Here is a 27,368-nt window from a genome sequence, read left to right on the forward strand (position 1 = left end):
ACTCAACCAACCTGTCAAGACATAATGCCTGTCCTTTCATTTAAATAATAAGAAATATATTTTGATACATAAATACTGGTGATGAGGGGCAGATAAGTTCATTACACCATAAAGAACAATCCCTACAGCAACCATCATATCATTTAGAACTCAATCATCGGTGTCGTGATACATTTCAATTTGGCATAGCTTATTAGCCCATTATGATCCAGCGTAGTCCTAATATCAAAACACAAAATCTGGACAAAGTAACCCTTTAGGTCAGACATCCGGTCTCCCATTCAGCACCGACCACTGCTTACCTCATGTTCTCACGACGCCTGACATAACGCGTTCGATCATTGTATCTCGGTCTGTCTTGAGCTCTTTGAGGCACTGGCTCCACTCTCCTCTGTCTCTCTGGGGATCGTTGAACTATCTCTCCATTTACAAACAACTCGGCTGGTTTGAAATGAACAGTCAAAAACAACATAAGTACATTTTAACTTCAAAACTCAACAACTACAATGTCAATGTGTCCAAAGTGATTCTCTTACGAAGTTTCTGTTTCCAAGAATATATAAGGTACAGGCTACAGCAACTCGAAATCTAGTTTTATTCCTAATTTATGTGGAACAGGGAAACCAACAGAAAAAAACAAGGACAACCATGAATAATTGCACACCTTCAATCTGATTAACAGATGACTCAAGTCACTCAACCACATAGTCATTTACATATTGAAGAGAACTTCAAACCAAACGAGCTGATGAAATTAAGGTATAATTGGATAGGCACATATAAAAAAAAAAAATCACACTGTATCTTATTAAAAAAACACATAACACAATTACTGCCCAAACTTGAAATTGAGTAACCAAAATTTGATACCATGTAACTCTATATTATTCAAGGTTCAAAAGCCAAACAATTAAGTGTAACATGTACCTCCATAGTCTTTGTTTTCAGCATCAACATATGAATCTGGAAGAACGAACAAAACACCAGGCAAACCTGCAAATACAAAAAGGCGAAACATTATTTAAAAAAATGAAAAACGAGTTCAAAATCTAGCTGGGAGCTGAACGATAAAATGCACGAACCTTCAAGCTTATTAGAAGTCTCCTCATCAATCTCACAGCCAAAGCCAAAGTACCTCTCACAAGAGATATTATATATTTTCTTCTTTGCCTCCTCCTCACTGTCCACAATAAAAGCAAAGAACCACGCATATCATGACATCCATAAACATAAACATGTCGCTATCCATATTTATCTCACCGGAAAACTTATATATTAAAATAATCAAACAATTTTGCACAGCGACGATATACCAGACCAATATGCATAATGCATCCCCAAATTACAGAAAAAATCCAAAAACAAATAAATAAATTGCGACAAGAACGAACCTTCCGAGGACTTTAGCTAGGGTTTGAATGTAGCAATCAATCATCTGTTGCTTCGTGGCCCCTTCGCCCCCAGGTTTGTCCATCACGATCAGCCAGTGCTCGTAATCGCAGCCGGGGAAGAGCGGGGCCATCTCCGTGGGCGGTCGGTCGTTGAAGTTCGACCCGGAGTTGAGCGGCGAGTAGGCCGAACCGGACCTGTTAACCCGGCACCTGACCGGGTTGACACGAACACTATTGGGGGAAAAGACGCGGAGCGAGTGAGAAATTGCGGGCACGGCGAAGCGGAGGGTAGAAATGCGGGGCCGGGAGAGCCCGGGGAGCGGCGGGGGGCTGGAGATAGTGGAAGAGAAAAGGCGTCTGGAGGAGGCGGCGCCGGATAATCGGACGGCGGAGATTGATCGGACGATTGTAGCGGCCATTTTTGGTGTGTGGGTGGATTGGTGAGAATGGGTGAGGGTTTTTGGAGATTGGGGGCTTGTAAGGGTGGGAACTAGGCTACTTAACGCCTCTCCATTATTCAACACACACCCACAAAGTTTTTGTAAAATACATTTTCCTAATAAATTACTTTTATTACTCTCTCCGTCGCTTTTGGTATCCAGTTGAGAACCACACGAATTTTAATAAAGTGATTGATGTGTTGTGAGTAGAATAAGGGTCTCACATTTTATGTGAGAGTTAAAATAATTAAAGTGGAGTAAGGACCCCACTTACTTTTACCAAAAATAGAAATAGATACTAAAATGTGGGACGGCCAAAAAAGGGAAGTTGGATACTAAAAGCTGGGACGGAGGGAGTAACTTTTACTTGAATAAAGTAGGGTTATTAGCCTGTAAATACACGAACTTTTTATATTTTCTGAAATTTAACATGACTTTTATTTTTAGCCCACAAATACACGAACTTAGCATTTTTTCTGATTTTTGACATCGACATGAAAAAACTCTATTTATTGTTGAGGTGGAGGCCAGAATACATGACGTGGACTACAAAATATGCACTTGAATAGAGTAATTTGATTCATTATTTTGATTAGAGAGTGAATGGCATGGTATACCGGCCTTCACGTTAATAGTAAATTAGAATTTTTTTTGTCGATGTCAAAAATTAGAAAAAATGTCAAGTTCGTGTATTTGTGGGCTAAAAATAAAAGTCATGTTAAATTTCAGAAATTATAAAAAGTTCGTGTATTTACAGGCTAATAATCCAATAAAGTAAATAAATACTCTATTCGTCACAACATTGTTAACTCGTATTCCTCTTTAAATCGTCCCATATAATATGACTTATTTCTTTTTTAGTCATAATTAAAAATGAACTAGTAACTTAATTAACTATATTATAAATGACAAAAATTAACCTAATTTTCACATTCTCTTATCTAAACCGTCCCTTTCTCTCCTCTTTTTCTTTCTCCGCCTCCACCGCTTCCACTGTGAACCTTTGGATTTCCCTTTATAGAGGTTTTATAGTAGCAGGGGGTGAGTCATTGACAATGGCAAGGCAGAAGATAAAGACAAGACAGGAACAATTTTTCTTGATTTTTCTTTAATAGTGCGTCGGTGATAGCAACAGTGCGGAGGTTGGAAGTTGGAGACGGTGATGGTGTGACGGAGCAATTTTTCTTTGATTTTAATCCACATATTTTTCTTGATTTCTCTTTGTAACATAAACCCTCGAATTTTCGATAACACAGTGTGGGGAGGCTCGTTGCCACCCTTCCTCTCTCTCTCTCTCTCTCTCTCTCTCTCGATTCTTGTCGCCTCCTGCCTCGTTGCCGCCTCTTTTTTGCCGATGCCTCATGTCTTGTTGTTGCCGCCTCCAATATCGCGACTATTACTCACTTTCGTAAAATTTATTAATAGTGAAATATACTATTACATTGTTATACATTTTTTTGTAATAATTTATTTTACATTGTTATACATTTTTTTGTAAAAGTGTGTAATAATAGTCAAAATGTATTATTGCAAAAAAGTATGTAACATTGTATTTACAGTGTTACACATTATAAGGGTATTTTAGTTATAATGTACTATTTCTATAATTTTATTTGTATGGCTAGAATTTTCAATAAATAAAAGGTTAGACTATATTTGGGTGTTGTCTCTATATATTAATAACAAATAATATATATAAATAATAAATTATTACTCCCTCCGTCCCAATATTGTTGGCCACATTTGGTTTCGGCACGGGAATTAAGGAGTTGTAGATTAGTATTTTAAGTGTGTGGGTAATATAGTATAAAAGTAATAAAGTAGGAGAGAGAAGGTGATAAAGTATGAGAGAGAATGTAATAAAATGATAAAGTAGGAGAGAGAATGTGATAAAGTAGGAGAGAGAATGTAATAAAGTGATAAAGTAGGAGAGATAATGTGATAAAGTAAGAGATTGAATGTGATAAATATTTCCATTTTAGGAAAGTGGCCAACAATAGTGGGACAAACTAAAAAGGAAATGTGGCCAACAATATTGGGACGGAGGGAGTAATATTTTTGTTTACATATGCATGCCTATCAATGTTTGAAATCGTTTAAAATTTATATATAGTATCCTTTATATGTCACAAATTCAAGTAACACTAATTTTATTACCCATTTTCGTATAAAAATATAAGGTAATTATCATTCGAATATTCATTTGAATTCATCAAAATAATTAAATATAAATTGTGAAATTCTAAAGGGACAATATCATATAATTAAACATGGAATATCGATGAATAACAAGCATATATATGCAACAACAAACACCAAGCAAACTATCAACAAGTCTAATTCAATCCCCAGAATCATACAAATGCATGCTTCTTAATTACTAGTTAGTTCTTTCTACACGAGATTGAATTATTTAAAATAAAAGTTGCAGAGAGAAAAATGATCACTCCGTAAAACCGGCAGCCGCCAGCGCGGCCGCATCTTCTCCCTGAAACTCCGTTTCCCGATCACTCACCTCCGTATTGTAAACAAACAATCTGGCGACAAACAAGAAGAAAAGCAAGTTGAGAAGACTGATGACGGCGTAGAACGCATAGTAATAGTCCAAATGCGAGACATTGAGATTGTTCAAGATCCACCCATTCCCCCTCCTCTTGGTGATGTCCGCCACAGTCGACAGCAGGAAACTGCTCAAGAAATACCCAATCCCCAAACTGGTGGTGAAATAGGCGGCGCCGAGGCTCTTCATCCCCTGCGGCGCCTGGTCGTAGAAGAACTCGATCTTCGCCACCTCCACGAAGTTATCCGCCACCCCCATCAGGGCGAACTGCGGGAGGAGGATGAAGATGGAGAGCGGCACGATCTCGTCCTTCCCGGTGATTCCGTTCCGCCGCGCCACGCTCAGCCGCCGCCTCTCGGCGAAGGAGGCGGTGGCCATGATGATTATGTGGAGGAGCAGGCCGATCCCCATCCGCTGCAGCAAGGTTATGCCCCTAGGGTTTTTGGTGTATTTTCGGATCAAGGGTACAAGGAAACGATCGTAGAGTACAATGGAGATGAGCATGAAGATGGTGATGAAGGCGCTGAGGGAGGCCGGCGGGATCTTGAAATGGGGGCCGATGTTGCGTTGGAGAGTGGCCCCCTGCTTCACGAAGAGGGTTTGGGTTTGTGGGAGGAGGGTGCTGGGTATGAATGTGGCCACTAGGATTGGAATCATCTTCATCATTTGCTTTGTTTCTTCCACTTGAGTTACTGAGCATAGCATCCATGGCGACTTGGAGTTGCTTACTACTGCAGCTTTGTCAAGGAAGCTACAACATAACATTTACAACTAGAGTTAAATTATGATATTTAAAACTCGTCATGTTAGGGTATGTTTTTTGTGTAATTACATATAGTGAAGTAGTTGCATAAACTAGTTATTAATTAACCAACCTTAGTGAAGATGAATGATCTAGTCTGAAGGTGCCAGAAGTCGAGTAATGCTCCAAGGGGAGCTCATGGAGTTGTTTAGGCTCGTCGGGTACGACGAGCCTCCACTTCCTGAGGGTGGCCACGAGCACCCGGGCCATCCGGGTCAAGGGGCTACCGGAAGGGGGCTTATGCCTATAGTAGCGCGTCCCAACGATGAAGACCAAGATGGAGACCGCAAGGCCCACGGTAGGGAGGGCGTAGCCGACGGCCCAACCGACGTTGTCTTGGATGTAGACAAGGAAAGTGTTGGAGAAAAGGGTGCCGAGGAAGATGCTAAACATCCACCAGTTGAAGAAGGAGAGCTTTTGGAACTTCTCTTGAGGCTCATAGTCATCAAATTGGTCAGCCCCCATGGTTGAGATATTAGGCTTGGTCCCACCAGTTCCGATTGCAATTATGTACAAGGCTAGGTAGAAGATGCCTATTTGAAAAGTCGAGGCTTTCTTGTCACAATCTTTTTCCATCACTCCATCTCCACACGGCGGCGGCCTTAAGGCCGACAAGGAAACAACCAGCGTTAACAATACCATCCCCTGTCATCAACATATATATATCATCATGAGATCTTCACAAAAATAAATAAATTAAGTTGCATGGTTTAATTAATTACCATAAGGTAAATACATGATGCTATCATGAAAGTCCAATATCGACCCAGATAAGTGTCTGCGATGTATGCACCAATAAGGGGTGTCATCCAAACTGTGCCAATCCAATTAGTCACATTGTTTGCGGATTCCACAGTGCCTTCATGGAGCTTTGTTGTCAGATATATCACTAGATTTGATGCAATCCCATAGTAAGCCATCCTCTCAATTGCTTCATACCCTGCAACAAATTAATTAAGCAAAATATTTATATTTTGTGGTGATGCAACATTAATTGGATAAATTTAGACAAAACATTAATTAGCAGGTGCAGGCGAAACATCATATTACGTACAAGATTGTGGCTCAAGTGAGATTCGATAAGACATATTTCTTCTTTTAAAATTTTGGGTTTAATTCTTACCAACAATGAAGTAGCAAGCCTTCCATTTTCCAGTGGTTGATCTAAGAACTGGTCTACCTTTGAGGTCGAAGGTGCCATCTTGTGTATAACCCCCATCTCCTCCCTCTTCCACCTTCATCGTCGACATGATCAGAGAGAGAGAGAAGAGTGTTTGCAAAATAACTAGCTAGGCTTAATTGTATATATATGCATGTCATATTCAATGGCCTTCCACTATATATTAAACAAAAACAGCTTCATCACGATTAATTGTTAAAACATTGTTAACTCATTCAATCGTCGAGGGTGGAATCTTAATTAGAGAGCGACGATATTAGCCATCGCATTCTTGACATTTTCAAGATTTGAGATTCTTTGCTAAAGTATTTCCTTGGACTAGTATGCTGTCATTAGTTTTAAGTTTTGTCCAGCTTGTAGTAATATTTTCCAGCGCCAAATCATTAAAATACACTTATCTATACTATATTAAAAGAGCAGTTTTCAATTTGAAATTGATTTGAATGGCGATTTTGTGATTCCTTCAAAAAATAATGTCATATTATATATACACAAAAAATGGATTAAACTAACTTAAATTAAATTACAACTTACAAATCCCACGTCTAAAAAAATGGAACATGCACTAAAAACTGCATTTTTTTACGTGCAATGCATTACTAATTTATTTCACACTAATTCAACAAAATATATTAATTACTTAGAAAACACTATTCAAATATATTTATTCAATTTGATTTTCTTTTAAATTCATCAACTTTAATTTATAAAAAAATATTCAATATGGATGTTAAATTAAAGATAATGACGATATCTTTAATTTGATGTAAAAATTATAAAAAAAAAAATTTAAAACCAATAAGTTATTATAGTTTAAAGTCACCAAATTATTTTTTTCTCTCTCCTCTCTCTTCTCTCCTCTATCATCTCCTCTCTCATTTCTCATTTTTTAAAATTCACGGTTCTTTCATTCCTTTTTCCATATTTTTTTTATTTTATTTTTTATGTTTTTACTATAGATCAGTATTTTTTATATTTTACTATTTATATTTTTATTATATCAGTTTAATGCAATTACAATGATGAAACTTATATTTGTTCATTTTAGAAATCTTTAGCTTAAAAATATTTTTTTAAAGGTCAACTTTATATTAATATAAATTTGTAGATAAATAACTAATATATAGTATATCTTAAAAATCGAATTTTTAAGCTTCAAAATTACTCATTGGAAAATCAGTAATTAGAGAACCATTATCGATTTTCTTTAAAAATAAAAAATAAAAGTAAATTGAAGAGTTTAATTTTTTAGTAGCACATTTATTTAAATTTACTGAAATTGTATACATTTTATTTTGGAAAATGAACGACACATATCTCATGTTAAACCCTTTATTTTTTCACTTTCCAATTGAAAAAAAAATGTATACATTGTAACTTTATTTTAAAATTTGAGCATAAACAAAATGACCTCATAAATATGCATTCGAAAACTATATTAAACTACAGTTATACTATATGTAAATAAATAGTTTTGTACATCTTAGAATATTATATGATCCATAATGATACTCATTATCATCTATACTTGCTTTTGATATTTCATAATTTATTTATTTATAAATTTATACACATTATCAATTAAATCAATTAATTGCTATTTCAATAATTGAAAATTTGAATGTTTTCAGATTGATATTTTTATTGAGATTATATTGTGAATAATTTATTTTTTATTGAGATCATTTATGTTTATATTTACTTATATATATATATATATATATATATATTATGTTTAACATTTTAATTTATTTATTTAAATTATCGTTCAATTTCGATGATGGTCGTGCATCGCACGAGCGGGCACATACTAGTATATGTCTAAGATCCTATCAATTTTTCTTTTTTAATTTGTCTGGAACGAGGATAGTGCTGATCACTACAATCATTTATACAAATACAAATACATATCGTGTTTGAAATTGTTTGTATAGTAGGATCATATGCCGACTTATCCCTTCGATAAGTCCAAAATATATGGAGTAGAAAATGACATTGATGTGTAGCGATACATTAATATATTATTGCGTCATCACACGTAGTGATGGCGCGCAATCTATGTTCTAGATATGAATTCCTTAATTTTCAGGGGAGTAACTGAGGGATCTTTAATTTACCAGTTACGTAAATTTTGTTGAAATATTCGCAAATGAGGGAAGATATATACTATACTCATATCCATCAAATTTACGAGGGATCGGCCTCGCTGCTTCTCAAACCTCAAATTAATCTTTGAGACTGCTTCTTATATTAATTAAGTCAAGGGCAAATGGTTAAAAATGCTATAGACATCAATTTCGAACCCTCGAGAGTTCCAAGATTTGGATCAGACAAAACCGGAGCATCTATTTTTAAAGTGTAAGAGTTTCCGGAAAGTCATTTTTATAAGTTCGAAATAATTTCAAAAATTAATAACAATACATGTGTTTTACATAAATGATACTTACTCCGTCCACAAATTTTTTTTCTAAATTTTCTTTTTGAAACATCAACATTTTCTTTTCTTCTTATTTTTAGACTATATCCTACTACTAATAAAACACCATTTATATTAACTTTTTCATCCTATTTACACTAAAACCTTATATGGCCCACACTTTTACCTACAAAATTACCTGCACGCAGGCAAGATTGAATCCAAGACCTCTGATAAATGAAAGTCTATGGGTGCCTCAATTTTGCCACTTGAATTAGGTCTCATTGACTTTCACACTTTTACCTTTACTTACACATTAATTATAACGCATGTTCACAATTTTCAATGCACTCAACTGCATCGTGCCACTCTTTTTTAGTAAATTTTATTGTGGACGGAGGAAATAGTATTTTTGCTCACGAAATACTTAACTGGTTACAGATCCAAAAATGCTTTTTTAGTAAATTATTACTTCCTCCGTCCAGCAAAAATAATCCTAAAGGTGGACGGCAGGAGTTTTAATAAAAATAGTTATTGTATTGTGAGTAGATAAAAGAGGTCCACTTAAAAGTAGTGTTTATAATGATAATTAATTGTATTATAAGTGGAGAATGAGGCCCACCATGTGATAAAAAGTTTCAAAAAATGGAAAGTGACTAATTTTTGTGGATATCCCAAAATGGCAAAAAGAGACTATTTTTTGTGAACGGAGAGAGTATGTTTTATGGACAAGTAGTGATACATCCAGATATTTTACGAACCGGCTTATCCGACTTAGAATAAAAATGATGACATTTATGTAATTATTTGGAGGGCAATTATCTTTTTGATACTTACATGCAAAGTTAAAGGATTTTTTAGATAACAATCTAGATTAATTTGAAAAAATCAGGATAATTTTTTTAGCTTGTAAAAACAGAAAATTAATTAATAAATAGTGCAATTGTAGGACAATTCTCGGTCCGCAAAATTCTTTTTTGTCGGTCCTCAGTTCTGTTAGTTCGGTCCGGGTCGGTTTGATCCAGACCGAATGCTCACCCATAAATATTACTCCCTCCGTCCATGAAAGAACTTCCTTTTTTTTGGGATGTATATAAAAAAATATCCTACCTATTTTTGGACTATACAACACCACTTATAATACTCCATTTACCCTTACTTTTCACATTTTCACCATTCATAATACTAATTATAACATTTTTTCACCACTCTTAAATCTTAATACACTCAATAATTTTTTCTTCACTCTTAATACATTCAACAATTTTTTCTTAAGATTAGTATGACTCCCTTCTAAGAATTTCTTTTATAAACGGAGAGAGTATACTAAGAAGCACAACTTATCATATAAAATACTCCCTCCGTCCCAATAGTGAAGACACACTTACTTTAATGAGATGTCCCAATAATGAAGGCACATTTCTATATATGGAAATAATTAGGGCTTACCAAATTACTATAATTAACTTAACCTTAATCACTAATATAAATAACAAAAAAAAACCCTAGGCCCTAGTAAATCAATCGTCCGCCTCCCTCATATCAGCCTCATCTCTCTCTCTCGAATGTTCTCTCTTCTCCTTCACCATTTCTTCTCCGATCTGATCTGCCATCCTCCACTACGCCGCCGCCCTTCTCCGATCTATATTTTATACTCCTCCGCTACGCCTCCCTTCTTATTCAATTTTTTTACCCTCCGAAAATTGTGTCGCCCTCCTGTTAGAACCCTAGGGTTCCGCCGCCCTCACCCTGAATCCGTCTCCATCTGTAAAATCCACCTCACCCATCGTTCAAATGGCCGATAAATTGGGTTGGGAGGCCTATTTGAACTCTGAATTCGTTCCTGATTCGGAGGACGAAGAATTCTTCGATCTTTTACCTCTGTTGCCTTCGCCGTCGTCTGGTTATGTGTATGAGAGCAGCGGCGATTACCAGGGGTTCCAGGAGTCCGACGGTGGTGCCGTCTCTGGTTCGATGCCCCATTTATCGCCGATCCTCTACCGCGATGAAGGTCGAAGACTCGAATCTACTCCCTTTTCTATGTACGGAGAATTGGGACGACATCGTGCGCGAGCGGGAAGAGGCTGCCGGCGACGATTGGTGGCGTCGATGCTCCCCTATTTTGCGAAGAATGGTCGAGACCATGTATCCGGCTCTAAAAGGGTGAGATTGTTCTATTCGCTTGTGTTTCTGTGCAATCTAAGGTTTTATGGAGTAGTACAATGTGGTAGATGGATTAATAATGCTGAAATGATGATTCTATATATGCTCAATATGTTCCATTTGGTTGCGTTCTTAAAAAATCTATGATTAATATGCAATTTATATGAGATTGTGGGTTGATTGCCCTCTGATTTCGATTTTGGCAGCCTCTGTGGTTCTTTCTTGTGACTAATTTTGTGTGATTGAATGTGGTGTTGGCCCTGTGTGTTGGTATGAGGGCTGATTGCATTCTGGTTTCGATTTTGGCAGCCTCTGTGGTTCTATCTTGTGACTAATTTTGTGTGATTAATGTGGTGTTGGCCCTGTGTGTTGGTATGAGGGCTGATTGCCCTCTAGTTTCAATTGTGTTGTGGCATGCATATTCAAAAACTTTCCACAAAAGTCACTTAAGTTTACAAAATGGGGGTCATTTACAAAATGAGAGTCATTTACAAAAATTATGCTCCACTTTCAACTGTTTTTCACATGTTTCTATAGAAATCCCTAAACCTGCCCCTTCAACTATACCAAAATGTGCCTTAAAAAATGAAAAAGACCACCTAAACTAACCAATGCAGGCAGTCTCAAAGGCAGCCTCCATTGATCTAATACTACAAGTGTGTATTCCCAAAGCTTCTTTCAGTTGGGGAATACCTTCAACAACTTCTTTGTCAAGCAAGTACTGAATGCACTCTTCCACAAGCTGTTTTGGCACTTCCAAAGTCAATGGAAGTGCATCTTGTCTTGCAAGCACTCCCTTCTTCATATGTGGGAGCTTGTAACTGTTTTGGCCACTCACTTTCATTATCTCAGTTAAGCAACCCTGTAAACTCAAGAAAACAGAGTTCAATGTATTAGGACTTAGCTCATTGAATGAAATCTGAACTGCTTTAACTAAATCTTCCACGTTTGAGCAAACTGATTGCACTTGCAAGCTTTGAATAGCCCTAAACCAACCCAAGTCATTGATGTTGGTGTCAGGGCTATTTGGAGGTTGATGGACAATCCTAATATCAAAACCATCGGCTGTTGCAGCAGCCCTAAAATCTGGATCACTGTCTTTAATATGCGGCTTAGCATTATCTTGTTGTATGAAGATTGTTTTGCTTGCATTTGCAGGCCATTTTGCCTTTATTGTTGGAATAATCTGTGTTTACATGCAACATAAAGGAAATAAATCTTCTTATTTCTTAAATTAAGTTACATATGAATTGAAAACTGAAAACCTACTAAATTAGAATGACATTGCATACATTTGTCATTTGACATCCGTACCTTATTGATGATACAGTCCTTGATCACTTCTTTAGTGATGGACTGAATTGGCTTCTCTTCTAATGTTCCAGCCTGCCTGTTCTTGCTTGATCTCTTGGCTGACACCATCTTAGTGAAAGGAAAAATTCCTATTTTGCCATCAAACAACACACTCCCATCTGTGTCGAAAATAGGTCTACACACCGCACACATAAACATAACCTTAGTAATGAACTTCTTACTCTTGCATGTGCGATGTGGTTCAGTTTCTTGTGGTGTTAAGTAAAATTTGTGGTTTGTCTTGGTGATATAGAACTAAATCATTATTCAACGAATTTAACCTTGCCATGTTTCATTCTACACACAATCTATGTTAATTATTTCGATCTTGTCCTCCCCAAAAATATTTTCACATGAATGTAATTTAAATTCAAATTCATGAATATGATATAAGCAAAATATGTAACAAAACCATAAATTTTTTTATGTAATATATTATATTTATCCAATACAAATTTGGGATCATGTGAGTGGATATTTCTAAAATGAATGAAAACAAATTCATTCTCAACAATATTTGGGCGTTCAATTGATTTAAAAACAATTTTTCAGGCTAAAATTGATCTTCCACTCATGATTGACTTTTGCATACCGGAAGTTAGGCTTGTTTTCGAGTACTTAGAAGTTCTTAATAACTCTTATGTATCTTTCTTTGAGAAATTCATGAAACTTTCTCTTGAACCCTATTGAGACGGGGTACTTGGATTTTGTTGCCCTACATGAAAAAAAAATCATGTTTATTTATTTATAGGTTGTATAATTTGAAAAATAATGTTAAGACTTACCCATCTCATCAATCACAATTATTTTCAATGCTTTCTTACCCTACTTTTCTTTCTGAACCTATAAGTATAAAATTCTGATAACCACATTTTTATTATTATTTTTTAAATGACATTTAAATGGATAACTTCATTATTTGTCGATATTTTCTATATTTAAAATAAGTATATATAACCAATATGTTAAATCAATTATCAAATACACACAAGAGATACATACATATATGCATGTAACAATGTAGATACAAATGTCTCATACATGAATATGCTTATAAGTTTATAATGTCTTATATTGATTCTTATGTGTTCAAATTATTATGATCATTCTTTGTGTAAATAGATAATTTTTCTTTTAATAAATTATAATAAAAATAAAAAATTGATAAACATATAAATGAATAATCTGAAAAAAATAAAATAATAATTTTTTTAATAATTAATATATTATTTTAAATTTATTTTAAGCAAAATGATTATATGCATAAAAAGAAACAAAATCGAAAACTTGTGTGTAAGTAAATTTGAAAACTCCACCCATTAAGACGTAAACAATTATTTTGTAATTAGGGTATATAATTTGTCAAACTCCAAATTTTAGTGTAATAAACATTAATTATATTATATTAATCTAATTATTTTATGATGAATGTAATATATAAAAGTAGTGAAATAAGTCATGGGACTCGTAAGTTCTTATGAGTAGTTGCCTGGAGTACTACACTTGTCCAATGATATTTATCTGTTGACTATTGTTATTATATATTAATGCATTCGATATGTATGTATAAAATAATTGTGAATATTTTAATGGGTGAAGTTTGGTTAGGGGGTGGATATTGATTAGAGATTTTTAAAAAAAATGGGAAAAAAATAAGAATGAATGAGAATTGAGGAAAATTAGAATGAAGTGATTATATGATGCCACGTAGGATCGGATTTATTTTACTTTTATATATATATAGATTAAGCAAAACACTAATGATGTGGGCCACAACACTTTATCATCTAAACTACCTCTCCTTAATCTTCGTGCCCAAATAAAGTGTGTCTTCATTATTGGGACGGAGGGAGTAGTTTTAACCATAAACAAAAGTATCATTCATTAGTTTTTGGATCTGGCACGGAAAAGGAAAGAAAAAAACAAAAGTAAATGAAAGTGTGGTGTAAAAACTAAGGGATATCTCAACGGCGGAAGAGAGGGACTGGGGAAACTTGTTTTGGGCTCCAACGAGCTACATGTAAATACTACTGCAACCTCATATATTTTATTAAAATGCTAAACTCATTGCAGCTATTAGAAACATTTCCAGTCCAAATATTGAATCGAGGAGCAAAATAAACTGAATAACTATATAAGCAGAGAAGCAGAAAACAAAGGTCTGGAAAATCGCTATTATTTGTGTCTAGATTCATGATTTAGAAACAATGTAAAAGAAGATAAATAAGACTAGATTTAAGCACACATGCAAATACAGGCTCGATACATACTCCAAACAGCTCACTCTCACCAAGCACAGATAGTGGATTGAACCTAAAACCATCTTCACTAGGAGTTTCAATTTTCTGGTTTCCAACTAGCATCAGGATGCATTGCATTCCCACCAGCATACGCATGAGATGCATCGTCCCCGTAACCATTATAGTTGTACCCTTTATTAACATATTGAGAAGCACCGCTTGGAGGTCTTCCTGCTTGCGCATAACCACTCGCACTACTCCTCGATGCATTGCTCCAAGGGACAGAACCCCCATAGCTAGCAGTTTGGCTGTATCCAGACGCACCATAACCAGCTTGTTGGCTACTCCATTGATTTTTCAAGAAATCAGTATTTGGTGAACCTAGGTTCCCATAAACACCTGCTGGACCAGAATAACCTGCATTCGCACTTCCATGACCACTGACCTCGTACCCACCATAAGCACCATAGCCAGGATTGCTATTTCCTGCATAACCATAGCTAGCACCTCCGTAAACTGAATAAGGTGGATAACCACCACTTGTTGGTTGTGTCTGTTGATAACCACCACTTGTAGGTTGATTTGGCTGATAACCGCCATTTGTTGGTTGTGATTGTTGTAACATTCTACTGCTTCCAAGTGGACTATTGTATGATTCATTACTAGAAAAGTTTGAACCGTAGCCTCTGGAACTTCCACGAGAACCAGCACCCGTGACTGCATCTTTGGGAAGTGCTCGTTTTACCTCAACAAGCTTGCCTTTCAGCTCATGGAAGGTCTTTTGGAGAACTCTATCAACAGAATCTTCTGTGGTAAAGCTGATGAAACCAAACCCACGTGGTCGGCCAGTATTTGAATCATACATGATCACTACATCAGTTACACTACCAAAATCTTGAAAATATCCCCTGAATTCATCTTCGGTTAAGGTAGAAGGCAACCCCCCAACAAATATCTTCTTGCTTTTGAGATTATCAGACCCTACAAAATTTCCTCCGGTACCACTATTGCTTCCGGTTTTCAGAGTCTGCTGCTGTTCTCTTGACATGGCTCTCTTAGCTTCAACCTGAATAAAAAAAGTACATCAGATGCCATGCAGAGAAATTAGAAATACACACAATTTATTGACATGTACACTTCCTTGCTATGTACTAATGTAGACAACTGACAACTTACTAGCTTTTGAAAGGTAAAGAAGTGCTATATATATAGTCACGTTTACAAGCTAATCAAAACAAATACTGCAACACAAAACACCAAAATAGTATAGATACAAGCTAATCATATTACTCATAGCAGCACTACCGCACACCGGAGACAACATTGGCCTTTTTTTAATAATAATAAGAAAGAAACCACAATGCTTCTTTAATAATGATCAGAAGTTACAAGCAGTGGACAAGATATCAACCCAAAAAGCTAGACTACAGTCTAACAATATCGGATGCAAACAAATATGAAATGCCTACAAATCATAATGCTTCAGGACCCATAAAGCTACCATTATTTTAACTCTTTCCCAACATTAAATGACATACTCCTCAATACATTATTTTAAAATTATTCTATTCTTCTTCGACCAATGAAACATACAATAGGAACAATAACTCAACAAAGGATTTTCCCCCTGGCACCTGAAAACACCCTATAGCCGCGAAAAGATCCAAACATGATTTAAAAATCACCCAAATTACCCCAAGCTTGCCAGAATTTTGTATCAGTGAAGCTATGTGAATGGACAATGAAGAAAGATAGCTCCCGAGTCTCTCAACTGTTCCTACGCAGTAGACACCAGCTTGGAGAGAAAAGATTTATGTGTTTCTCTTTTACATCATCACATCACAAGTAGGTAAGTTATCCAAAGCCATCAACCAAGAAAGCAATTACTACCAGTGCCTTCACATGATTTCACAGAAAGGGAATTGAGAAAACAAGGACTGTGGGAAGAAAGACACAAAAAAGTACGTAGAAGAGAATATCAAAATAGCCTACCAGGACCTCTCGTGCACTACCATCCCTCTACCTACCTGATAGATTCTAAGAGATTCTACAGAAAGCATAATCTGTCATCTCAGAATCCCATAGATTACAGCAAAAACAAAGGTCCAAAGACAAGGTAGGAAATACGTTTATGAAGGAAATTGGACAAAAGATGCAACCGTTGGAAATCAGATGCAAAGAAGAAACAAATCAGCAAAGGAAGAACCTCCCGTCTACTGGACTTCCTGATACCTTACCCCGTAAAACCCTGAACTTCCCAATACCATACCCCGTAAAACCCCCTCAAACTGAAACCAACTTATTGAGGGATAGGTGGGGTACACAGTAAAAATTTGATCATAGGGGCTTTAAGAAAAGGAGAACAGTTATAAGAACTATGCTATAGAATCCTCAAATACTATATTTCATCTCAGGTCGCAAAAATTGCAGAAAAATACTAGTTTTCTGATCCTTAATAACCAGGATGATCAAAACGGGAGCTAGACCCCTGTGAGAAAGAGTAGGACAAGGAAAATAATCTTCAACAGAACCCGATGTGTGCTCTCATTAATCTCACACAGCAAAAGAATCATCCCAACTACTAATAAACTTACAAGTTAATCTATCAAATAAAAAAAACTAGCAACCATACTTGAGATCTGAGATTAAGCACTTGAACAAAAAAATGAAGAATTCAGCAGCTACGAATGACAACACGGGAGCTAATGCTGTTACATATATCGGTCCATTTTCAGCTAAACATGTGTTTAGCAGTTACTTTAAACACTACCGTATCAGTTACCAGGGGACAATAAAAAGAAAAAACATAAAAGCATCACCATAACTATACACCACCAACACGTCGCACAAATAATACAGATACAAATATTTATCGATTTGAAAAGACAAACCCTACGTCCATCGAAGTAGAGCACTTCGCAAGAACAAAAAGATAGTACAAATAGATTCGATTAAGCAAACATGATAACCGGAGAGAGAGAATTACGGTACGGCCGTCGATGTTGTGCGTTTGCTGGAGGACGGAGGGGATAACGGAGGGATCGGAGAAGACGACGAAGCCGAAGCCGCGGGGTTGAGAGGTGACTCTGTCGCGCATGACGACGGCGTGAGCAACCTCACCATAGCGGCTGAAATGGTCTCTCAGCCGCTCCTCCGTTGTGTCCCAGCCTATGCCGCCGATGAAGAGCTTCGCCTCGTCGGTGAAAGAGTCCATCAGTGCGTGTTGTGCGTGAGAATTCAATCTCGACTTCAGATTCGCTGCTTGCCCTTATTAGGGCACCATCCCGCGATGCGCTCACAAACGACACCGTTTCCACGCTGTGCACGTACAAACGACTTCGTTTTCCTGACCCTTTTGTAAATTTTCCTCTTATTTGTTCAGTTTTTCGAAAATTTCAATATTTTGTGATTTGGTTATTTCACAATTATCATAAGGATTGACAATATTAAATTTCTCGTTTTTAGGTTTATTTCTTAGTGATTCATTAAGGTTGACGATTTCATAATTTGAATTATGTAGCTGTAGAAGGATTAATTGCTTGGTAATTATGTCAAATTTTCTAATTTTATGGAATTTCTTATCTAAAAATGATGGTCATATATATCATTGTAATCTGAATTTTTGGTAGCTATACGCAATTTGAGATTATGAATAAAAAAAGTCTTTTTAAATATATACATTCAAGCTTCAACAATAATTTTTTGTAGCAAAAAGTCATAGTAATTGATAACAAAACTAAATTAAATCTATAAATTAAGAAAATACAGTTTTTCAAAATATTGTTTCCAATAATAAGTATACTCATTAAGATTGATTTATCATTTACGTGATTCATATACTTAATAATCCACTCGTCTCGCGCTTTATAAAATGTTTTATAAAATGCTAATATATTCGCCCGTGCATTGTACGGTGGTAAGCATCAAAATTAAACGATATATTTAAATAAATAAATATAAATATTATTAATAATAATTAAAAATAATTTAATAACAAAACTTAACATTACACATTATTATATAATATTGCACGTTACAATAAATAAATAAATATTTTCATAATTCAACATAAATAAAAAGTCATATTTGAAATTGTAATTTAAAGTATATAACTAATTATTCATCTACATAGTTATATTAAAATTAACATAAAAAAATATTTTTAAAAAAAATTATAAAATGAACCAAAATATTTTTCTTCATCTTTATTTCATTCTAAACTATTATAATTAAAAAACATGTAAAACACAAAATATGGTATCTACTTATTTTTTTCTTTAAAAATACACAAAATAAACAAATAGAAAAAGATATACTCCCTCCATCCCAACTTAAATGGTGCACTTCTTTTTAGCACGGGCGTTTTGATAGGGAGAAAAAATAAAAAAATAAATAGAATCATAGACCCTAATTTAGTTTACAGATTTGCGAAGAATCTCCACCGACCACCAGCTCGTACGCCACCTGAACAGAAGGAAAGACAGAAACCACCGCACCTCTCTCTCTCATAAGGCGGCATGCTTCGCGATGATCAAATTTGGCCTTTGATTTTATCTATTGAAAGATTTGGGGAAGGGTTTGATTTGATCGGAGTTAGCATTTGATTTCCCTCCCTCTTCCCCCACGATTTCCGTTGCCCGCTGCTCTCCCTCTTCCCCCACGACTTCCGCCGTCCTGCCGCCCTCCCTCTTCTCCCACGATTTTCGCCGCCTCGCGCTATGCAAACCCTCCTCCTTCATCGACCTCCGCCCTCTACCAGATTCATGTGGTGCAGAGCGTGTGATCCTAATTTCTGAGATCCGACGGCCCCTTCTCTCTGACCCAGCCACCGCCTAAGCCCTAGAACCCCAATCACTCGATTTTAGAAATCGCATAGCAGCGATTTGGTGGATATGTGTTCCTGGTTTTTGCAGGTTTAATTTTATGTAGAGATGGGAAATTGGGGGTTTTCTTGCATTTCAATCATGTCATTTTTGTTGTTGGGAAATTGGGGGTTTTTGTCCATCGGCGACCGCAGCGAGCCACCGCCGCTGCCCTCGCTCCGCGGCTCCTCTCGTCTCCCTCTTTGAAGCAGACGACCTCTGCTTCCGCCCTTTTTTTGACGAAGATCTGAACTTTTTTCTGGCAGCACGATTTTTTTTTTTTAATTTAAAAGAGCTTGACAAAACGACGTCGTTTTACTACATCGAAAAATCGTCCATGTCAACAAAATCCGACAGCCACGTCACCACCGATCAAGTTGGTAGTCAACGCAAGTGCAATTTGCGATAAAATTAAAAGATGGTGTATTCTGAGACTATTTTTTAAGGTCATGTGCAATATACAAATTCGGTAAAAGTTCGTGTATTTTTCGGCTATTAACCTTTATAAAAATATGTAAATAACATCATAAAAATTGAAATAAAAAGTAGAAATTAAATTAACAAAAAAAAAAACTTAATGAAAAAATTATAGTATGTTAAATATTAAGGAGAGAAAAATTAAGATAAATGTAAAGGTTCATTATGAAACTTTAAATAATCATAACTTATTCGTTATAAATTTAGTTTTGATTATTTATATCTCAAATTAAAGATTTTGTCATAACCTTTAATTTAAAATGTATATTGAATATTTTTTTCATAAATCAAATTTCACCATTTTTAAGAAGTAAATGGTAAAATTATTATTTTGGGAGATGTCTTTTTATATGTAAGATCTTTATATTGCACATATTTTGTTTATTTATGAAAAAAAATATTCAATATACATCTCACATTAAATATTTAATTGAAAATATATTTAAAATGAATAATATATGTGTGGGGTTAATTACGCCAGAACACATAAACTTTGGCCCGATTTTAAGCTTTTACATGAACTTTAATTAAATTTTACCTTCAATTCCCTCAATTTAAAACATCGTTCAATTTTTTCACACTTTTGAGCTCCAGTGAGTACGGAGCTGACATGACATCTACGTGGTAGTATCGAACTGACATGGCGCCTATTTGGACTCAGAAATTGAGCCCTGGAAAACAAAAAACAAAAGTAAATATGTGGAAGGACTACTTTTAGATTTCACCGGCAGCTTCCCTTTCCCTCCTCCAAGTCCGACGGCCTCCTCCAAACTTTCAGATCTCGCCGGCAGCTTTTTCATCTCCGCCACGGCGGCCCTAATTGAAAGCACCACCTGCTGTTGTTGCTCCACCAACTATTTAAAATCCCCCAAATCAAGAGTCACCCCTCCCAATTTCTCCCCATTTGGAGAATCATCCCCAAATCTAAGGGGAGAAGAACATTCTCAGCGAATCTCTGTTGAGTTGATATGGCAAGGTTCTCGGTGATAGCGAAGTGGCAACTCCTCTACAATTGGTGACGGAAAAATCAAATCTGACATTTTTCGAAAGCTTTGGACGAGAAGGTGAAGAGGGGAAAGGAGAACAGGTGGAGAAGATATGGCAGCCAAGGTCCCCATCCCCCATTGAAGTCGACGGAGACCGAGACTGAGGGCGGTGATTGGGGGTCTAGGGTTTCTGAGTCAGGGGGCGGCGCCATCACTAGGAAATGAGCGGCGGTGGTCGTTGGTGTTGTTGGTGTCCTAGAGTGAAGTAGAGGAAACAACGATGGCGTCTGACCTTGTCGCTATTGTTCGCCAAAGATTTCTGAGGAGATTGGAGATTGAATTTTTTGCACAGAGCTTCAGATTGTTTAGGAAGCTGTTTGCGTTGGCCATGTTGTCGAATTCGTCGGGTAATTTTCTGGCTTCTCGGTTTGATGAGAGGGTGAGCTTCAGCTGCCCCAGCTTCGGCGGGATATCGCCGGAGAGTTGATTTTCCAGTGAGTCCAGGTCTAGGAGATCGGGCAAGGAGCCGAACGCGGTTTGTATTTGGGTTCAAACGATGTCGTTTTACCCAATTAAATGACGTCGTTTTATTCACTCGCCAGCAATTCTATGTCATATTTCCGGCAACTTAAACAGTGCCACATCAACTTCTAATTTGGGGATTTACGAAAAGTGTGGCAAAATTGAACGATGCTTCAAATTGAAGGAATTGAAGGTAAAAATTAAAGTTCAAGGAGAAGTTTGAAAACGGGCCAAAGTTCATAGGTTTTGGCATCATTACCCCTATATGTGTGTTTAAAGTTTCAAAAATATTTTTTCACTCTCCTCTTTACTCCCTGCTGTGTTCTTTTTTCTTTTTTTTTCTTTTTTTTTAACTTCTCATTCATCTATTATACTCCCTCCGTATATGAAAGAACTTCCTATCTTTCTTTTTTGGGATGTCCACAAAAGAACTTCCTACCTATTTTTGGACTATATATACCCCACCACTTATAATCCTTTTACTTTTCACTTTTCACAACTCTCAATATTAATTATAACACATTTTCACCACTCCCAATACACTCAACTACCTTTTATCCACTCTCAATACACTCAATAATATTTTTTCTTAAAACCCGTGTCACTCCCTCCTAGAAAGTTCTTTCATGGATGGAGGGAGTATTTGCGTAGATTAACTTCTATAATTTCTTATCTCCTCTCTTGTCTCTCTTTACATTCTAAAAGGTTTGCCCTCAATTAATATTCATAATTCCAAATTTGTCAATAATTTGGCGAGAAATAAATTATTGAAAAATTGCGGTTTCATATTATATATAGATATAGATATAGATATAGATTATCATGAAGTTAGTATACTAAAGTATTAAATTTAATGAGTGCTATCATTTAGTTATAGTTAAATTATAAAGAAAAAATATAACATATTTTATTTTTAATATATATAAATATCAATTAAAGTTAAGTAAGGAAAAAATATATGTTTATATAAATAATAAATAATTTATAGGCAAATATAACTACAAAAAAATAAATTTAAACCAAATAAGTAATATTTTTTTAGATATAATTAATATTCATGTATATATTTATATTAAAATTAATATAAATTCTATATATATATATATATATATATAAAGAATACAAAAATTTATATCCAACAAAAATAGAAAAAATAAAATAAAATAAATATAAAAAAATTGCATGTTCCGTATTAATAGGAAGGAAAGAAAAAAAATGAAGGAAGAGAAAATAATTTTTTTTTCTTAAGTTATTTATTTTAAATTCATCTTCTATGATTTGTATACCATATTAAAGATCTTATCATGAATATAAATTTAAGTTGCATATTGAATATCTTTTATTGAATCAATTTTGACAATGTGAACTAATATAAAAAATAAGAAGAAAAGAATGAGAACATTAATGGAAGAGAGAGAGGGAGAATAAGGTAAAAATTCCTCTTTTATACTCCCTCCATCATGTATAAACAGTGGTAGGAGGGAGTGACACATATTTTAATAAAAATGGTTAAGTATATTATGAGTAGAAAAAATGTCTCAAATAGTGTTAATAATGATAGTTAATTGTATTGTGAATATAGAGACTCGAAGAGGGTTTCACCATGTGGTCGAATTAGTATAAATAAATTAATATATAGAGGATAATTTATTATGGAATAGTGTTTATAGATATAATATGACTATTTTTTTGTGAACACTTTAAAAATGAGAATTATAGCTCTTTTTAGAGAAGGAATGAAGTATATTATATAGATTTAAATAAATGGTGAAGGGATAATAAGATTAGGAATTAGGAATAAACACATTTGTGGAGACATTATATTGATATTCTGTGAATAATTGGGCCTAGTCTACTTACCTAAACAAGTGGGCTAGTGTTGGAATGTGAAATTAGCTCCCAAACGAATAGAATTTCAGATTATGTTGGGCATCGCATTGCCTCTAGAATCTCACCTCAAATTCCACATAGGGAAAGTATCAAATCCATCTTTCTTGATGATATTCCCTTTCAGTAAACTCAAAATAAATTGAATCTTCATTACTCTTTTTATTGAACTCACAATTCATCGATTTTTCTCCCAACTCCTTGTATTTCTGGGATTGCAGATAGCACCAACAATGAATATTTTCTAATATTAAATTACCCATTAATATAAAATAAACAAAAGAATCATGTTTGGGTATAAAATCACAGCCGTGTACAATTTTGCCTGTACTTTCCGTTTCTCAGTATAATTGCTAACTAATGTACTCTTCATTCAATACGTGGTCCTAAGGATTAAATTACTCATTCTAATGACATACAATGAACCAAAAACTAAGTTCAGAGCATAACATCGCCAATTGTATACAATCGTATTCAATTATGTGTCTAGTTTTGCATCTTAATTACTCATACCAGTAACATATAAACAACAACAACAAAAATAGTCATGTTTGAGTAGGGATGACAATGGGCCGGATCTGGACCGGATCTTGCTTGGTCCAGATCCAGATCCGTGTTTTTATGCTTAGATCCAGATCCATTGGATCCAAAAAAATGAGATCTAGACCCAGATCCATGAGATCCACTGGATCTCGGGTCCAGACCCGGATCCATAGTATTTTACAAAATAAATTATAAGCTAATTAAACATTAAAATAAAAATCATAATAATCCTAATATTAAAACGATCAATTTCTGTAATCCTCAAAGATGTCTTCCATATTACAGCTACTTTCGACATCATCAACATCCTACAAAAATTAAGAACAAGATATAATGAGAAATAAAACTTATTTCAGACTGAACAGTTATCTCGTTCAAGATCAACAAAGCAATCAACCACACCGGCTACCCCATCATTTGGTATTTCAGACGGAACAGTTTTACTATTTGAATTAATGAATTGTTCTTCCATTTTCTACAATAAAGCAAAAATGAACACAACATATTAATCTTAATACACTGCCACATATAATGATATAAATCATCACATATAATGATATAAATCACACTGCCAACTTTGGTATAATGATACAAATCCAAATCTGGGCCGTAAAACTAACAAATCACAAATCTGGGCCGTAAAACTAACAAAAGTAAAGTTGAATGAAGGTTTACCTGAGCAACGTGATTTATGCTTAATTTACACTATTTTTAGGGGTTTGTATGTGCGTGTTTTAGGATAATCTTCTGGAATTTGGTGCGTTTTATGGTGTATTCTATGCTTTGCAGGAGATTTAGGCTTACCAGATGAAAGAATGCAATTTTGGAGAATTTTGGATTAATTAGGCGTTTTCTAAGTGTTCTGGAATGCCAGAGCAGAGGAATCAAAAGCCAGTCCAGAGAAATCCGCGGAATATCAGAGAAGCGGAGCCGACATCTCCAGAGCAGAAAAATCACCGTTCCTCTGGCATCAGAGAAATCAACTCGCCAGAGGAGTCTCTAGCCAGAGGAGTCGCGAGGCCAGAGATATCAATGCCAGAGGCGAGACCATTTCTCTAGCGAGATCAGAGAAGTCATTGCAGAGGGATCGAGTCCCCGCTGCTAGAGAAGTCAATGTCAGAGGAGTCGCTTCCCCCGCTGACCAGAGAAACCGAAGTCAGAGGAATCGAACCTTCAGTGCAGCGGAATCGAGAAGCCAGAGCAGAGGAATCACCTATTCCTCTGCCGAGAAGTGCCAGCATCAGAGAAGTAAAGTTCAGCGCTCAGAAGTACCAGAGATATCACTCTTTCCTCTGGCGATACCAATCCTCTGGCGATAGCAGAGAATTCGTCATTTCTCGGGCGCGACCCGTTTCCCGAGAGACATCCGTTCCTCTGGCGAGAGCCGCGAATTCGGCAAGAGTAGGAGATTTTACGGAGCGAGCATCCAGCTGGAAAGTTGCCTTATTTTTATACGATTCTATTACCTTTAGAATTCGATTATCTTTAGAAGTATACTTTGCATGGCAACTTTCCATGGTGATCCGAAGGAAGTTTGAAGCCTATAAATAGGTCCTCTTTTGACCTAAGGCAGAGGATCAGACGGCAGACACCCGAAAACCTTAGCATTCATACTTTAGTTTTTAGCTTTAGAATTTTATTGCTTTCTAGTTTTTAAGGCTTGGATCAAGATTGAAGATTCAAGCCGCTACTTCAGTTTTTATTTAATTCGGTTTTTATTTTATTCTGTTTTTACAATTGCGTTCAATTTAATTATGTTTATGTTTGATTTTACTATGTCTGGCTAGTCTTTTAATCTGAACCTAGGGTTTGTATATATCTGATTAATTATGTGTTTTTGATTTATTGATATCAATTTGCCCTCCAACTTATGATTCATGATTCCTGGTGCTTAATCTCTTGTGAATTATCTGATCAATGATTTACATGTCTAGCTGTTCAGTTTGAGTCTTGAATGCGATAATTGTTCAGCCGATTCAGGAATGCATGATATAGTGTTAGCCTTGAGTCTTGAATGCGATAGGTGAAGCTATAGGAAGCTATTCTTTATGTGCTATTGGGAGTTAATTTATTCCTTGGAGTCTTGAATGTGAAAAGGGATTAATTAATCTACGTTCATAGGTGGTCGTTAGAGACGCTTGTGAATAATATAGTGATCTTTCATCAGGGTTGGATTAAAATTGGTAATTGAATCAATAGGTTGAATGCATGTAGTTGATTGGTGAAAATACATCCCTAGGGTCAGAGTTTTCCATATTTGAATTTATCTACGTATTTTTATTAGTTTCTATTTGCGTTTTAATTTACGTCAACCAATCTCTCCCTTTCGTTGCCTGAATATTACTATAGTTTAATTAGGATTACTTAGAGTAATTCGTTATAATAGTCCCTGTGGATACGATACTCGGTTACTGATTTTGTGCTGCAATTGCACCGTGTTAGTTGCGGTAATTTGTTGCTAATAATTTAGTGATCAACTTTTTGGCGCCGTTGCCGGGGACTGTTTAGAATTAACTTTAATATTTCTGATTAGACTTAAGCATTATTTCAGGCGTTATAAGTTTTAATTTTATTTTATTTTTAGTTTTTAAAATTTCTGTTTTTGTTTGTTGTCTCAGGCGTGTATGATCACGAGATCCAAAGGAAAGGAACATCTAGTGCCTTTGAACTTGGAAATCGAAAAGCAATACAAAAGAGACAACCGCGAAAAGAAAAAGTTAGCAATGGAAGAGAATAACATGGACCTTCCAACTCTTGTGCAAGTCGTGACAAACCTTCAGAGGCAACTAGATGAAGAAAGAGAGCGCAACCGGGCCCCTCCACCAGAGCCACCGCTGAATCATATGTATCAGCCTCGGGTTGATCAATTTCAAGGAGGCAAATGGGGACCAACTGTGCAGGCCAACACATTCGAGCTGAATCCGGGATTGATAAACATGGTGCAAGCTGAGCAGTTTAGTGGAGCGGCTTCTGAAAATCCGCATGCTCACATTACCCAGTTCCTAGATATCTGCGACACCATTAAGCAGAATGGAGTGCCACCTGATGCCATTAGAATGAAGATGTTTGGATTCTCTCTTAGGGACAGAGCAAAGGAGTGGTTCAAGTGTTTAGACAGAAGTGCTATTACTGGATGGGAGGATTTGTGTAGAGCTTTCCTAGCAAAATACTTTCCTGCCTCTAAAGCTCAGAAAATCATTGCAGAGATTTCTCACTTTTCCCAGCTAGGAGATGAGACCATTCATGATGCCTGGGAAAGATTTTGTGAGCTGCTCAGGAACTGTCCACAACATGGTTTCACGGAGGATCAGCAAATCATTCACTTTTATAATGGTTTGACTGGTCTGACAAAAAGTATGGTGGATGCTACTGCAGGTGGATGTCTTCTCCATAGAAATACAAAGGAGGCTTATCGTGTGATAGAAGAGATGGCCTCCAACAGTTATCAATGGCCGAATGACAGAAATTCCACGAGAAGAATTGCAGCTGTGAATGAGGAAAGAGATGATTTTAAGGAGAAATATGAAGCTCTTCACAAGCAGTATG

At 35.8% G+C, this 27,368-nt stretch overlaps 3 protein-coding genes and 1 non-coding gene across 4 annotated transcripts; all 4 read right to left on the reverse strand.

Annotated features, from left to right (window-relative positions):
- Positions 1-17: 17 nt before the first annotated feature.
- Positions 18-1,953, reverse strand: LOC130999955 (multiple organellar RNA editing factor 2, chloroplastic-like). Its single transcript, XM_057925670.1, has 4 exons — positions 1,392-1,953; positions 1,083-1,180; positions 928-993; positions 18-441 (listed from the first exon to the last, which is right to left on the reverse strand). The coding sequence occupies exons 1-4, from the start codon at positions 1,808-1,810 to the stop codon at positions 299-301; spliced, it is 726 nt and encodes a 241-aa protein (XP_057781653.1). The 5' UTR covers positions 1,811-1,953; the 3' UTR covers positions 18-298.
- Positions 1,954-4,089: 2,136 nt separating this feature from the next.
- LOC130999937 (protein NRT1/ PTR FAMILY 5.2-like) lies at positions 4,090-6,517 on the reverse strand. The gene is made up of 4 exons (XM_057925646.1): positions 6,317-6,517; positions 5,916-6,133; positions 5,267-5,838; positions 4,090-5,142 (listed from the first exon to the last, which is right to left on the reverse strand). The coding sequence occupies exons 1-4, from the start codon at positions 6,441-6,443 to the stop codon at positions 4,275-4,277; spliced, it is 1,785 nt and encodes a 594-aa protein (XP_057781629.1). The 5' UTR covers positions 6,444-6,517; the 3' UTR covers positions 4,090-4,274.
- A 7,888-nt stretch (positions 6,518-14,405) lies between these two features.
- Positions 14,406-17,972, reverse strand: LOC130999972 (heterogeneous nuclear ribonucleoprotein 1-like). Its single transcript, XM_057925689.1, has 2 exons — positions 17,532-17,972; positions 14,406-15,611 (listed from the first exon to the last, which is right to left on the reverse strand). The coding sequence occupies exons 1-2, from the start codon at positions 17,757-17,759 to the stop codon at positions 14,643-14,645; spliced, it is 1,197 nt and encodes a 398-aa protein (XP_057781672.1). The 5' UTR covers positions 17,760-17,972; the 3' UTR covers positions 14,406-14,642.
- A 9,041-nt stretch (positions 17,973-27,013) lies between these two features.
- On the reverse strand, positions 27,014-27,120 carry LOC131007342 (small nucleolar RNA R71). The gene has a single exon (XR_009096046.1). It is a non-coding gene; the product is annotated as a small nucleolar RNA R71 (small nucleolar RNA).
- Positions 27,121-27,368: the final 248 nt, after the last annotated feature.

This window comes from Salvia miltiorrhiza, chromosome 1 (genome assembly GCF_028751815.1).
Source record: "Salvia miltiorrhiza cultivar Shanhuang (shh) chromosome 1, IMPLAD_Smil_shh, whole genome shotgun sequence".
In the NCBI taxonomy this organism is placed as follows: Eukaryota; Viridiplantae; Streptophyta; class Magnoliopsida; order Lamiales; family Lamiaceae; genus Salvia; species Salvia miltiorrhiza.